Source organism: Engystomops pustulosus, chromosome 7 (assembly GCF_040894005.1).
Source record: "Engystomops pustulosus chromosome 7, aEngPut4.maternal, whole genome shotgun sequence".
Taxonomy (NCBI): domain Eukaryota; kingdom Metazoa; phylum Chordata; class Amphibia; order Anura; family Leptodactylidae; genus Engystomops; species Engystomops pustulosus.
Window position 1 is genome coordinate 7,065,797 of NC_092417.1, and position 16,521 is coordinate 7,082,317.

Consider the following 16,521-nt stretch of genomic DNA (forward strand, 5'->3'; position numbering starts at 1 on the left):
ATACACAGCTCAGCAGCATCACACAGGATGGGATTAGATACAAAGCTCAGCAGACAGTATCACACAGGATAGGATTAGATACACAGCTCAGCAGACAGTATCACACAGGATAGGATTAGATACACAGCTCAGCAGTCAGTATCACTCAGGATAGGATTAGATACACAGCTCAGCAGTATCACACAGGAGGGGATTAGATACACAGCTCAGCAGACAGTATAACACAGGACTGGATTAGATACACAGCTCAGCAGTATCACACAGGATAGGATTAGATACACAGCTCAGCAGACAGTATCACACAGGAGAGGATTAGATATACAGCTCAGCAGACAGCATCACACAGGATAGGATTAGATACACAGCTCAGCAGTCAGTATCACTCAGGATAGGATTAGATACACAGCTCAGCAGTCAGTATCACTCAGGATAGGACTAGATACACAGCTCAGCAGTATCACACAGGATAGGATTAGATACACAGCTCAGCAGACTGTATCACACAGGATGGGATTAGATACACAGCTCAGCAGTCAGTATCACACAGGATAGGATTAGATACACAGCTCAGCAGACAGTATCACACAGGATAGGATTAGATACACAGCTCAGCAGACAGTATCACACAGGATGGGATTAGATACACAGCTCAGCAGACAGTATCACACAGGAGAGGATTAGATACACAGCTCAGCAGTATCACACAGGAGAGGATTAGATACACAGCTCAGCAGTATCACACAGGATAGGATTAGATACACAGCTCAGCAGACTGTATCACACAGGATGGGATTAGATACACAGCTCAGCAGTCAGTATCACACAGGATAGGATTAGATACACAGCTCAGCAGACAGTATCACACAGGATAGGATTAGATACACAGCTCAGCAGACAGTATCACACAGGATGGGATTAGATACACAGCTCAGCAGACAGTATCACACAGGAGAGGATTAGATACACAGCTCAGCAGTATCACACAGGAGAGGATTAGATACACAGCTCAGCAGTATCACACAGGAGAGGATTAGATACACAGCTCAGCAGTATCACACATGATGGGATTAGATACACAGCTCAGCAGTATCACACAGGAGAGGATTAGATACACAGCTCAGCAGTATCACACAGGAGAGGATTAGATACACAGCTCACAGTATCACACATCATAGGATTAGATACACAGCTCAGCAGTATCACACAGGATAGGATTAGATACACAGCTCAGCAGACCGTATCACACAGGAGAGGATTAGATACACAGCTCAGCAGTATCACACATGATGGGATTAGATACAGTGTGTCCCTCCCCTTATAATAGATGCAGTAGCCCCCGCGCCCCCTCTGCCCGGGCTCTGCTCCCCTCTCCTGTGATTGGCCGGCCTCCTCCCACCCTCAGGGGTATATACGGTGCCTCTGTGTCTCCCTCCTGACTCCACAGCTGAGGGTTTCTGGGGTTCTGGTCGGCCAATGGAATCGCTTCGCTTCCCCCGGACACCATGCTGCCTGCTGGGCCTTGTAGTGCTCTCAGCTCTCTGTAAGTCTCTCTGTGATTGGTCGGGAGGTCGGGGCATCTCTGTGGCTGCTGCTTGTTTTTCCCATGTATTTCTTGTTATGTGACTCCAGCTGTGCCTGTCAGGTGAAGCTGGTGTATGCTCACACTGCTGTGCTCTGTGCAGCCAGTATTATGTATTGTCACCGTACAGATGTGTAATCAGACCTTTACCTTGTTGGTAGCAGCAGGACTGTGATATAAGGATTTGTATTCCTGGACTGTACATTGGGACCTATCCTCACACTGCTGCGTTCTGTGCTCCCTACAGCCAGTGTTATGTATTGTCCCTGGAGAGATGTGTAATCAGACCTTTGTGTATGTTGTTAGTAGCAGCAGGACTGTGATGTATAGATTTATATTCCAGTACTGTACATTGTATCCTCACACTGCTGTGCTCTGTTCTTTCTGTTTCTCCGCCCCTTTCCCCTGCCCTTAGTCACTGCTGTAGTATTCGGCCTGAAACCTGTTATCAGTTACAGCAGAGCAGAGGGGACGCACAGCAGTGAAATGCAGAGACTAAGGGCGCAGCAGTGTGAGGACACATAGAAGTCGTCCTGCTGGTGGTTTTTGTGCATATGATGAGTTTTTAAGTTTTTTACAAAATCACAAATTTTTTTTGTGGGAAAATTTGTTTTATGAATCAGAAATATTATATAAGAGGATCCTCCTGTGACATAACTGTGTGTCCCCGCAGCCTTCTCCCCCTCCCTGGCCATAGAGGTCTACACTGACCGGGAGGTACACGGCACCATAGGCTCCCGGATCCATCTGTCCTGCACCTTCTGGTCCAGCGAGTGGATCTCAGACGACATCTCCGTCACCTGGCACTACCAGCCCGACAACAGCAGGAGCACCTACTCGGTAAGAGGAACCTCAGCCTGATAACAGAGAGTAATAGATTGTATCCCCCTGTACAGTCTCCTCCCCCGGGATGTAATGGCTGATAACAGAGAGTAATAGATTGTATCCCCCCCTGTACAGTCTCCTCTCCCCAGGATGTAATAGCTGATAACAGAGAGTAATAGATTGTATCCCCCCTGTACAGTCTCCTCTCCCCGGGATGTAATGGCTGATAGCAGAGAGTAATAGACTGTATCCCCCTGTACAGTCTCCTCTCCCCGGGATGTAATAGCTGATAACAGAGAGTAATAGATTGTATCCCCCCTGTACAGTCTCCTCTCCCCGGGGTGTAATGGCTGATAACAGAGAGTAATATATTGTATCCCACCTGTACAGTCTCCTCTCCCCAGGATGTAATGGCTGATAACAGAGAGTAATAGATTGTATCCCCCCTGTACAGTCTCCTCTCCCCGGGATGTAATGGCTGATAACAGAGAGTAATAGATTGTATCCCCCTGTACAGTCTCCTCTCCCCGGGATGTAATGGCTGATAACAGAGAGTAATAGATTGTATCCCCCCCCCTGTACAGTCTCCTCTCCCGGGGATGTAATGGCTGATAACAGAGAGTAATAGATTGTATCCCCCCCCCCTGTACAGTCTCCTCTCCCCGGGATGTAATGGCTGATAACAGAGAGTAATAGATTGTATCCCCCTGTACAGTCTCCTCTCCCCGGGGTGTAATGGCTGATAACAGAGAGTAATAGATTGTATCCCCCTGTACAGTCTCCTCTCCCCAGGATGTAATGGCTGATAACAGAGAGTAATAGATTGTATCCCCCCCTGTACAGTCTCCTCTCCCCGGGATGTAATGGCTGATAACAGAGAGTAATAGATTGTACCCCCCTCCTGTACAGTCTCCTCTCCCCGGGATGTAATGGCTGATAACAGAGAGTAATAGATTGTATCCCCCCCTGTACAGTCTCCTCTCCCCGGGATGTAATGGCTGATAACAGAGAGTAATAGATTGTATCCCCCCTGTACAGTCTCCTCTCCCCGGGGTGTAATGGCTGATAACAGAGAGTAATAGATTCTACCCCCCCCCCCCTGTACAGTCTCCTCTCCCCGGGATGTAATGGCTGATAACAGAGAGTAATAGATTGTATCCCCCCTGTACAGTCTCCTCTCCCCGGGATGTAATGGCTGATAACAGAGAGTAATAGATTGTATCCCCCCCCCTGTACAGTCTCCTCTCCCCGGGATGTAATGGCTGATAACAGAGAGTAATAGATTGTATCCCCCCTGTACAGTCTCCTCTCCCCGGGGTGTAATGGCTGATAACAGAGAGTAATAGATTGTATCCCCCCTGTACAGTCTCCTCTCCCCGGGATGTAATGGCTGATAACAGAGAGTAATAGATTGTATCCCCCTGTACCGTCTCCTCTCCCCGGGATGTAATGGCTGATAACAGAGAGTAATAGATTGTATCCCTCCTGTACAGTCTTCTCTCCCCGGGATGTAATGGCTGATAACAGAGAGTAATAGATTGTATCCCCCCCAGTACAGTCTCCTCTCCCCGGGATGTAATGGCTGATAACAGAGAGTAATAGATTGTATCCCCCTGTACAGTCTCCTCTCCCCGGGATGTAATGGCTGATAACAGAGAGTAATAGATTGTATCCCCCTGTACAGTCTCCTCTCCCCGGGATGTAATGGCTGATAGCAGAGAGTAATAGATTGTATCCCCCCCTTTACAGTCTCCTCTCCCCGGGGTGTAATGGCTGATAACAGAGAGTAATAGATTGTATCCCCCCCTGTACAGTCTCCTCTCCCCGGGATGTAATGGCTGATAACAGAGAGTAATAGATTGTATCCCCCCTGTACAGTCTCCTCTCCCCGGGGTGTAATGGCTGATAACAGAGAGTAATAGATTGTATCCCCCAGTACAGTCTCCTCTCCCCGGGGTGTCATGGCTGATAACAGAGAGTAATAGATTGTATTCTGTGCCTTGGCTGATAACAAAGAGTAATAGATTGTATCCTGTGCCCTGGCTGATAACAGAGAGTAATAGCCGGTCTTGTATCCCCCCTGCAGATCTTCCACTACACGAAGGGTCAGGCGGTGATCGATGACACGGGGATCTTTAAGGATCGGATACAGTGGGTGGGGCATCCTCGCAGTAAGGACGGCTCCATCGTCATCCATAACCTGGAGTATGCGGATAACGGGACCTTCACCTGTGATGTGAAGAACCCCCCGGATGTGGTGGGGAAGTCGTCCTACGTGCACCTGCTGGTCTATGACAAAGGTGAGCCTCCACAAATGCCCGATCCTCAGGGGATGTCTCTATCCGCTAGCCCCGCCTGTCACTAATACAAGCTCCTCCCCTGCAGGGCCAGTCCGTGCTGGTCTGGTGCTGGGGATCATCATTGGCGCGGCGCTGGGGCTGGTGATCCTTGTGGCAATTCTGGCATACCTCATACGTTACTGCTGGCTGAGGAGACAGATCCGGGTACAGAGGGAGCTCAGGTAGGTAACGACCAACACAAGCACTTACCTGAGGAGCTCCCCCTGCAATCACTGACCTCACTGTCCTCTCATTCCAGTGCTCTCGAAAGAGGAAAACTACACAAACTATCCAAAGGGTTAAAAAGTGGCAGACAGGTGAGTACCAAGTGACCTGTATGTACTTCTACTCCATTCACATCTAGAGCTGCAATATCTTATACTCCAGTCACATCCAACACTGCATCATGTCTTATACTTGTGTCACATCCAGAGCTGCATCGTGTCTTATACTCCAGTCACAACCATAGCTGAATCTTATACGCAAGTCACATCCAAAGATACATCTTATACTCCAGTCACATCCAACCCTGCATCATGTCTTATACTCCAGTCACATACAAAGCTACATCTTATAATCCAGTCACATCCACAGCTACAGCATGCCTCATACTACAGCAACATCAAAAGTTACATCTTATACTCCAGTCACATCCAGAGCTACAGCAACTTATACTCCAGTCACATCCAAAGCTACAACATCTTATACTCCAGTCACATCCAGAGCTACAGTATCTTATACTCCAGTCACACTCAACTGCATCATGTCTTATATCCAGGCAAATCCAGAGCTACATCTTATACTCCAGTCACATCCAGAGCTACAGCAACTTATACTCCAGTCACATCCAGAGCTACCACATCTTATACTCCAGTCACATCCAGAGCTACAGCATCTTATACTCCAGTCACATCCAGAGCTACAGCATCTTATACTCCAGTCACATCCAGAGCTATAACATCTCATACTCCAGTCACATCCAGAGCTATAACATCTCATACTCCAGTCACATCCAGAGCTATAACATCTCATACTCCAGTTACATCCAGAGCTATAACATCTCATACTCCAGTTACATCCAGAGCTATAACATCTCATACTCCAGTTACATCCAGAGCTATAACATCTCATACTCCAGTCCCATCCAGATCTATAACAACTCATACTCCAGTCCCATCCAGAGCCACAGCATCTTATACTCCAGTCCCATCCAGAGCTACAGCATCTTATACTCCAGTCCCATCCAGAGCTACAGCATCTTATACTCCAGTCACATCCAGAGCTACAGCATCTTATACTCCAGTCCCATCCAGAGCTACAGCATCTTATACTCCAGTCCCATCCAGAGCCACAGCATCTTTTACTCCAGTCCCATCCAGAGCTGCAACATCTCATACTCCAGTCCCATTTAGAGCTATAACATCTCATACTCCAGTCCCATTTAGAGCTATAACATATCATACTCCAGTCCCATCCAGAGCTATAACATCTTATACTCCAGTCACATCCAGAGCTACAGCATCTTATACTCCAGTCCCATCCAGAGCTACAGCAACTTATACTCCAGTCACATCCAGAGATACCACATCTTATACTCCAGTCCCATCCAGAGATACCACATCTCATACTCCAGTTACATCCAGAGCTATAACATCTCATACTCCAGTTACATCCAGAGCTATAACATCTCATACTCCAGTCCCATCCAGATCTATAACAACTCATACTCCAGTCCCATCCAGAGCCACAGCATCTTATACTCCAGTCCCATCCAGAGCTACAGCATCTTATACTCCAGTCCCATCCAGAGCTACAGCATCTTATACTCCAGTCACATCCAGAGCTACAGCATCTTATACTCCAGTCCCATCCAGAGCTACAGCATCTTATACTCCAGTCACATCCAGAGCTACCACATCTCATACTCCAGTCCCATCCAGAGCTACAGCATCTTATACTCCAGTCCCATCCAGAGCCACAGCATCTTTTACTCCAGTCCCATCCAGAGCTGCAACATCTCATACTCCAGTCCCATTTAGAGCTATAACATCTCATACTCCAGTCCCATTTAGAGCTATAACATCTCATACTCCAGTCCCATCCAGAGCTATAACATCTTATACTCCAGTCACATCCAGAGCTACAGCATCTTATACTCCAGTCCCATCCAGAGCTACAGCAACTTATACTCCAGTCACATCCAGACATACCACATCTTATACTCCAGTCCCATCCAGAGCTACAGCATCTTATACTCCAGTCCCATCCAGAGCTATAACATCTCATATTCCAGTTACATCCAGAGCTATAACATCTCATACGCCAGTCCCATCCAGAGCCACAGCATCTTATAGTCCAGTCCCATCCAGAGTTACAGCATCTTCTAGTCCAGTCCCATCCAGAGCCACAGCATCTTATACTCCAGTCCCATCCAGAGCTATAACATCTCATACTCCAGTTACATCCAGAGCTATAACATCTCATACGCCAGTCCCATCCAGAGCCACAGCATCTTATAGTCCAGTCCCATCCAGAGTTACAGCATCTTCTAGTCCAGTCCCATCCAGAGCCACAGCATCTTATACTCCAGTCCCATCCAGAGCTAAGGCATCTTATACTCCAGTCCCATCCAGAGCTACAGCATCTTATACTCCAGTCCCATCCAGAGCTACAGCATCTTATACTCCAGTCCCATCCAGAGCTACAGCATCTTATACTCCAGTCCCATCCAGATCTATAACATCTCATACTCCAGTTACATCCAGAGCTATAACATCTCATACGCCAGTCCCATCCAGAGCCACAGCATCTTATAGTCCAGTCCCATCCAGAGCTACAGCATCTTCTAGTCCAGTCACATCCAGAGCTACAGCATCTTATACTCCAGTCCCATCCAGATCTATAACATCTCATACTCTAGTCCCATCTAGAGCCACTGCATCATATACTCCAGTCCCATCCAGAGCTACTGCATCTTATACTCCAGTTACTTCCAGAGCTATAACATCTCATACTCCAGTTACATCCAGAGCTATAACATCTCATACTCCAGTCCCATCCAGATCTATAACAACTCATACTCCAGTCCCATCCAGAGCCACAGCATCTTATACTCCAGTCCCATCCAGAGCTACAGCATCTTATACTCCAGTCCCATCCAGAGCTACAGCATCTTATACTCCAGTCACATCCAGAGCTACAGCATCTTATACTCCAGTCCCATCCAGAGCTACAGCATCTTATACTCCAGTCCCATCCAGAGCTACAGCATCTTATACTCCAGTCCCATCCAGATCTATAACATCTCATACTCCAGTTACATCCAGAGCTATAACATCTCATACGCCAGTCCCATCCAGAGCCACAGCATCTTATAGTCCAGTCCCATCCAGAGCTACAGCATCTTCTAGTCCAGTCACATCCAGAGCTACAGCATCTTATACTCCAGTCCCATCCAGATCTATAACATCTCATACTCTAGTCCCATCTAGAGCCACTGCATCATATACTCCAGTCCCATCCAGAGCTACTGCATCTTATACTCCAGTTACTTCCAGAGCTATAACATCTCATACTCCAGTTACATCCAGAGCTATAACATCTCATACTCCAGTCCCATCCAGATCTATAACAACTCATACTCCAGTCCCATCCAGAGCCACAGCATCTTATACTCCAGTCCCATCCAGAGCTACAGCATCTTATACTCCAGTCCCATCCAGAGCTACAGCATCTTATACTCCAGTCACATCCAGAGCTACAGCATCTTATACTCCAGTCCCATCCAGAGCTACAGCATCTTATACTCCAGTCACATCCAGAGCTACCACATCTCATACTACAGTCCCATCCAGAGCTACAGCATCTTATACTCCAGTCCCATCCAGAGCCACAGCATCTTTTACTCCAGTCCCATCCAGAGCTGCAACATCTCATACTCCAGTCCCATTTAGAGCTATAACATCTCATACTCCAGTCCCATTTAGAGCTATAACATCTCATACTCCAGTCCCATCCAGAGCTATAACATCTTATACTCCAGTCACATCCAGAGCTACAGCATCTTATACTCCAGTCCCATCCAGAGCTACAGCAACTTATACTCCAGTCACATCCAGAGATACCACATCTTATACTCCAGTCCCATCCAGAGCTACAGCATCTTATACTCCAGTCCCATCCAGAGCTATAACATCTCATATTCCAGTTACATCCAGAGCTATAACATCTCATACGCCAGTCCCATCCAGAGCCACAGCATCTTATAGTCCAGTCCCATCCAGAGTTACAGCATCTTCTAGTCCAGTCCCATCCAGAGCCACAGCATCTTATACTCCAGTCCCATCCAGAGCTATAACATCTCATATTCCAGTTACATCCAGAGCTATAACATCTCATACGCCAGTCCCATCCAGAGCCACAGCATCTTATAGTCCAGTCCCATCCAGAGTTACAGCATCTTCTAGTCCAGTCCCATCCAGAGCCACAGCATCTTATACTCCAGTCCCATCCAGAGCTACAGCATCTTATACTCCAGTCCCATCCAGAGCTACAGCATCTTATACTCCAGTCCCATCCAGAGCTACAGCATCTTATACTCCAGTCCCATCCAGATCTATAACATCTCATACTCCAGTTACATCCAGAGCTATAACATCTCATACGCCAGTCCCATCCAGAGCCACAGCATCTTATAGTCCAGTCCCATCCAGAGCTACAGCATCTTCTAGTCCAGTCACATCCAGAGCTACAGCATCTTATACTCCAGTCCCATCCAGATCTATAACATCTCATACTCTAGTCCCATCTAGAGCCACTGCATCATATACTCCAGTCCCATCCAGAGCTACAGCATCTTATACTCCAGTCCCATCCAGAGCTACAGCATCTTATAGTCCAGTCACATCCAGAGCTACAGCACCTTATACTCCAGTCCCATCCAGAGCTACAACATCTCATACTCCAGTCCCATTTAGAGCTATAACATCTCATACTCCAGTCCCATCCAGAGCCACAGCATCTTATACTCCAGTCCCATCCTGAGTTACAGCATCTTATACTCCAGTCACATCCAGAGCTACAGCATCTCATACTCCAGTCACATCCAGAGCTACAGCATCTTATACTCCAGTCACATCCAGAGCTACAGCATCTTATACTCCAGTACCATCCAGAGCTATAACATTTCATACTCCAGTCACGTCCAGATCTACAGCATATTATACTCCAGTCACATCGAAAGCCACAGCATCTTATACTCAGTCACATCCAGAGCCACAGGTTTTTATACTCCAGTCACATCCAGAGCTACACCATCTTATACTCCAGTCAGATCCAGAGCTATAACATCTCATACTCCAGTCACGTCCAGATCTACAGCATCTTATACTCCAGTCACATCCAGAGCCACAGCATCTTATACTCCAGTCACATCCAGAGCTACAGCATCTTATACTCCAGTCACATCCAGAGCTACAGCATCTTATACTCCAGTCACATCCAGAGCTACAGCATCTTATACTCCAGTCACATCCAGAGCTATTACATTACTAATACTCTCTTATGCTCCAGTCACATTAATGTTCACTCTTCAGTCAGCTGTTAGCAGGGAGATGTAAGCTTGCAGTCTGGATGCAGCTTTGGCTGTGACTAGAGTTAACACCTCCCCTCTCCTCCCCACAGGCGCCACTTCTCTCCATGCTTGACCAATCCCGGAGCTTCAAATCCAGTGACAAGAAACCCAAAGGCCTGGGCGACTCCCGCAAGGAGCGGAAATAGCAATTAGCGGGCAGGGAAGGTACAGAGAGGGCGGAGTCCCCCCGCAGCTCCAAGGTGGTCTATACCATCGAGATGGAGCTACGGGGGGATGAGGACGGGGACCAGCCCCACCGGACCACCGTCAGGTCTCCCAGCAAGAGCAGCCTGAAGAACGCCCTCAAGAATCTAATCAGAAGTGACTCGTAATCCGAGAGCGGCGGGGGCCCCTAGGGGTCATGCCCCGCCCCTTGGACCCCCGCATTGCGGCTAATAATAACCTCTATGTGTAAACCATCATGTGTTGTACCTTTCCTGCGGGAAACCAAGAATAAATCGGGACTCCTCCCTGCCCACTGGGGGCACCAACTCATCACCCTAGGGGGCGCAATGCCGTGCAATGCAAACTCTCCCCAGCCACCGGCCCACTGGGCTACCAACTGAGTTTTTCGGTTCCTCGGGGGATGGCTCTGGGAAACTCGGCCAATCAGGTGAGACTTGGTGATAACATCATGGTCTGACCTGAGAGTGAGCCGCCCCCCTGCGCCTCTCAGGCCTGTGTACAAGTATCGCCCTCCCGCCTCTCTCCAGGGCGATGTTTCTACAGCTTTAACCCCTTCTCTCCCGTCTAAGGCGGACAGGGGGGATTAAGGCGTTAATGGCTTCCGTTAACCCCACGGCTGCTGCATCGGCCAAGTGCAACGTCCAGTGGGGATCAATGGAAGGCATTAACACCCGGTACCGTAAATCCCAGAATATGGGCCCAATGGGCATCTGCTAGGTTGATCATACCGTAAATACTAGATTATATGCCCAGTACTGGTGTTACCGTATATACCAGATTATAGACTTAGTTTTTAATACTGTAAATACCAAAATATAAAGGCAGCATCACTCCTTACCAAAAACATGGGGTGTCGCACATCAGACTGGATGATACCCATTGTCATATATATTAGAATATAAGCCCAGCATCATCCTCCAGGGCACCTGACAGTGTGATGCTTCTTACCGTAAGTATCAGATTTAGAACTAACTTTAGTAAATGAATTCTAGAGCATTTAACATTGTAGCACTTGTTACCATATATACCAGACTATAAGCCCATCACGGACACTTACCCTCCAGGGCACCTGACAGTGTGATACCTGTTACCGTATATACCAGACTATAAGCCCATCACGGACACTTACCCTCCAGGGCACCTGACAGTGTGATAGCTGTTACCGTATATACCAGACTATAAGACCATCATGGACACTTACCCTCCAAGGCACCTGACAGTGTGATACCTGTTACCGTATATATCAGACTATAAGCCCATCACAGACACTTACCTTCTAGGACACCTCACAGGGGGATACCTGTTACCATATATCTTAGAATATAAGCTGATCATTGTCCCTCCCACTTCAGGGCAGGTGTCATACCTGTTACCGTATATATCATACTATAGGCCTATCACGGTTCCTCCCCCTCCAGGGCACCTGATGGTTACCGTATACCTCAGACTATGAGGCCAGCATTGACCCCGCCCCTAGGGTGTGTCGTGAGTTCTCTGCGTTTCGATCGCCCTCCATGGTGCTGCATCATCCTCCATTTCTGTGGCAGGAAACTGATCCAGAATGAAGTCTCCTGCGCCCCGGAGCTTTTTCTCTTGTGCCTCTGTGTTTTTTGTATTATTTTTTGGTATTTTTCGGAGTTGTCGTGATGTGTCATGAAGCCTATTCTCAGCGTACAGACCTGACTTGACAATCAGCGAGGTCACCGGGGGGCAGCAAAGCATCCTGGGACCTCGGGCGTCTCCCCAATGTGCAGCAGTGATGGCCACGTCTGAGCGATATATACGTGTGTGAACATGTGTGTAAATATGTGACCCCCTGTACAAAACCACAGACACCGGGACCATTAATAAACTGACACTGGAAATCACCAGCGGACTCCTGCCTCATTACTGCCTGCTCTGCAGAGCATCGCGCCTCCTACATACCGACTCCTGCAGATTATTACACCTCTGACCTCTACAGAGATCTGCACAGCATCGCGCCTCCTACATACTGACACCTGCAAATTATTACACCACTGACCTCTTATCAGATCTGCAGAGCATTGCTCCCCTACCTCCTGATACATAGTGATATATCCTGCAGAGCATCGCTTCTCTACCTCCTGATACATAGTGATATATCCTGCAGAGCATCGCTCCCCTACCTCCTGATACATAGTGATATCTCCTGCAGAGCATCGCTCCTCTACCACCTGATACATAGTGATATATCCTGCAGAGCATCGCTTCTCTACTTCCTAATACACAGTGATATATCCTGCAGAGCATTGCTCCTTTACCTCCTGATACATAGTGAGATATCCTGCAGAGCATCACTCCTCTACCTCCTTATACATAGTGATACATCCTGCAGAGCATTGCTCCTCTACCTCCTGATACATAGTGATGTATTCTGCAGAGCATCGCTCCTCTTCTTCCTGATAGACAATGATATATCCTGCAGATTATTACTCCTCTGGAGATCTGCAAAAGATTTTGAGAAACAAATGCCGCTTCTTTTTTAATTTTCCATAAATTTTATTAATTAAACATGCTAAAATATTCCAAAACTGTGGTTTCCTATAAGAGCCCATATTAGGGTCTGACGATGTGAGAGGTGGCCAAGGATGAGAAGTAACCTTTGGGGTGCCCCTTGGTCATTGTTGAAAAACTGGGGCTGCAGGACGGTGTATGGCGGTGGGCTGTCAGGGAATGATGGGAGTTGTAGTTTGTCAGCGGGTAATGGAGTATATATGAAGTATTTCTATATACACGGATGAGAACTTCTGAAAAATTTCTGCAGGTGCATAAACAGCCACTAGATGTCAGCAGAGTTCTACCAGCGACTATCACAGTGCCCCCTATAGGGATAAGAGATCACTGCACCTTCCTGCAATACTGTAGCACAAAGCTGCAGCGTCCTAAACACAGTGCAAGGGGCAACCTGGGCACCTACAGTGCTGCCACATGGATCAATGGGTGATCAGATTATTGGGTGGTCCATGGTGACATGTGCAGAATAAGATAAGGGGAGCATGCCTTGATATAAATGGGGACCCCAAAACTGTCTACACACAGGCCTGGAGACAGGAGCGCAGCCGCCATGACAGCTCTGCCCAATGTCACCTTCATATCATACGTACAAAAGTCTCTCATCTATCAGATGGACTACACCGAGGAGAGGACGCACACACCGGCCCGGGGGTCTCCGCCCGAGGGTCATTCATTATAAATTAAGGAGGAGGGGGAGGAGGGTGTTGGGGGGACTCTAGATATAATGCCCCATTTTTCATCCGGCTCGTCTCTTATAGAGAAGGAAGTGCAGAATCAGCTGAAGAGGACGGAGGGGACATCATCATGGGCTGGGGTCCTGCTTCCTCTTCTGAAACCGGCGAAACTTGTTCTGAATGGCCAAAGCCGCCTTCTCTGTCTCCGGAGCGTTCAGGTCAATGTCAATTTCTTCCTCCACCTTCTCCGAGTTCCCAGCTTTATCTGTGGTGATATCAGAAAGGACCATGAAAATAATACTGCCCCCTATGTACAGGAATATAACTACTATAATACTGCCCCCTATGTACAAGAATATACCTACTATAATACTGCCCCCTATGTACAAGAATATAACTACTATAATACTGCCCCCTATGTACAGGAATATAACTACTATAATACTGCCCCCTATGTACAGGAATATAACTACTATAATACTGCCCCCTATGTACAAGAATATAACTACTATAATACTGCCCCCTATGTACAGGAATATAACTACTATAATACTGCCCCCTATGTACAGGGATATAACTACTATAATACTGCCCCCTATGTACAGGAATATAACTACTATAATACTGCCCCCTATGTACAGGAATATAACTACTATAATACTGCCCCCTATGTACAAGAATATAACTACTATAATACTGCCCCCTATGTACAGGAATATAACTACTATAATACTGCCCCCTATGTATAGGAATATAACTACTATAATACTGCCCCCTATGTACAAGAATATAACTACTATAATACTGCCCCCTATGTACAAGAATATAACTACTATAATACTGCCCCCTATGTACAAGAATATAACTACTATAATACTGCCCCCTATGTACAGGAATATAACTACTATATTACTGCCCCCTATGTACAAGAATATAACTACTATAATACTGCCCCCTATGTACAAGAATATAACTACTATAATACTGCCCCTTATGTACAAGAATATAACTACTATAATACTGCCCCCTATGTACAAGAATATAACTACTATTATACTGCCCCCTATGTACAGGAATATAACTACTATAATACTGCCCCCTATGTACAAGAATATAACTACTATAATACTGCCCCCTATGTACAGAAATATAACTACTATAATACTGCCCCCTATGTACAAGAATATAACTACTATAATACTGCTCCCTATGTACAGGAATATAACTACTATAATACTGCCCCCTATGTACAGGAATATAACTACTATAATACTGCCCCCTATGTACAAGAATATACCTACTATAATACTGCCCCCTATGTACAAGAATATAACTACTATAATACTGCCCCCTATGTACAGGAATATAACTACTATAATACTGCCCCCTATGTACAAGAATATAACTACTATAATACTGCCCCCTATGTACAGGAATATAACTACTATAATACTGCCCCCTATGTACAAAAATATAACTACTATAATACTGCCCCCTATGTACAGGAATATAACTACTATAATACTGCCCCCTATGTACAAGAATATAACTACTATAATACTGCTCCCTATGTACAGGAATATAACTACTATAATACTGCCCCCTATGTACAGGAATATAACTTCTATAATACTGCCCCCTATGTACAAGAATATAACTACTATAATACTGCCCCCTATGTACAAGAATATAACTACTATAATAGTGCCCCCTATGTACAAGAATATAACTACTATAATACTGCCCCCTATGTACAAGAATATAACTACTATAATACTGCCCCCTATGTACAGGAATATAACTAGTATAATACTGCCCCCTATGTACAAGAATATAACTACTATAATACTGCCCCCTATGTACAGGAATATAACTACTATAATACTGCCCCCCTATGTACAAGAATATAACTACTATAATACAGCCCCTATGTACAAGAATATAACTACTATAATACTGCCCCCTATGTACAAGAATATAACTACTATAATACTGCTCCCTATGTACAAGAATATAACTACTATAATACTGCCCCCTATGTACAAGAATATAACTACTATAATACTGCCCCTATGTACAAGAATATAACTACTATAATACTGCCCCCTATGTACAGGAATATAACTACTATAATACTGCCCCCTATGTACAAGAATATAACTACTATAATACTGCCCCCTATGTACAAGAATATAACTACTGTAATACTGCCCCCTATGTACAGGAATATAACTACTATAATACTGCCCCCTATGTACAGGAATATAACTACTATAATACTGCCCCCTATGTACAGGAATATAACTACTATAATACTGCCCCCTATGTACAGGAATATAACTACTATAATACTGCCTCCTATGTACAAGAATATAACTACTATAATACTGCCCCCTATGTACAAGAATATAACTACTATAATACTGCCCCCCATGTACAGGAATATAACTACTATAATACTGCCCCCTATGTACAAGAATATAACTACTATAATACTGCCCCCTATGTACAGGAATATAACTACTATAATACTGCCCCCTATGTACAGGAATATAACTACTATAATACTGCCCCCTATGTACAAGAATATAACTACTATAATACTGCCCCCTATGTACAGGAATATAACTACTATAATACTGCCCCCTATGTACAAGAATATAACTACTATAATACTGCCCCCTATGTACAAGACTATAACTACTATAATACTGCCCCCTATGTACAGGAAAATAACTACTATAATACTGC

The 16,521-nt window shown here is 45.8% G+C and overlaps 2 protein-coding genes across 2 annotated transcripts in view; one reads left to right on the plus strand and one right to left on the minus strand.

Moving 5' to 3' along the window:
* Positions 1 to 971: 971 nt before the first annotated feature.
* On the plus strand, positions 972 to 12,429 carry MPZ (myelin protein zero). Its single transcript, XM_072114580.1, is given in 6 exon segments — positions 972 to 1,540; positions 2,253 to 2,419; positions 4,491 to 4,704; positions 4,790 to 4,925; positions 5,003 to 5,060; positions 10,426 to 12,429. Coding segments are annotated over 6 exon segments (924 nt in total). The 5' UTR covers positions 972 to 1,473; the 3' UTR covers positions 10,708 to 12,429.
* A 628-nt stretch (positions 12,430 to 13,057) lies between these two features.
* The window catches only part of PCP4L1 (Purkinje cell protein 4 like 1), a 32,152-nt gene continuing 28,688 nt past the window's right edge, over positions 13,058 to 16,521 (minus strand). Inside the window, exon 3 of the mRNA XM_072114585.1 lies at positions 13,058 to 14,035. Within this exon, the coding sequence (XP_071970686.1) occupies positions 13,899 to 14,035 (137 nt within the window). The 3' untranslated portion in view covers positions 13,058 to 13,898. The remainder of the gene's footprint in view (positions 14,036 to 16,521) is intronic.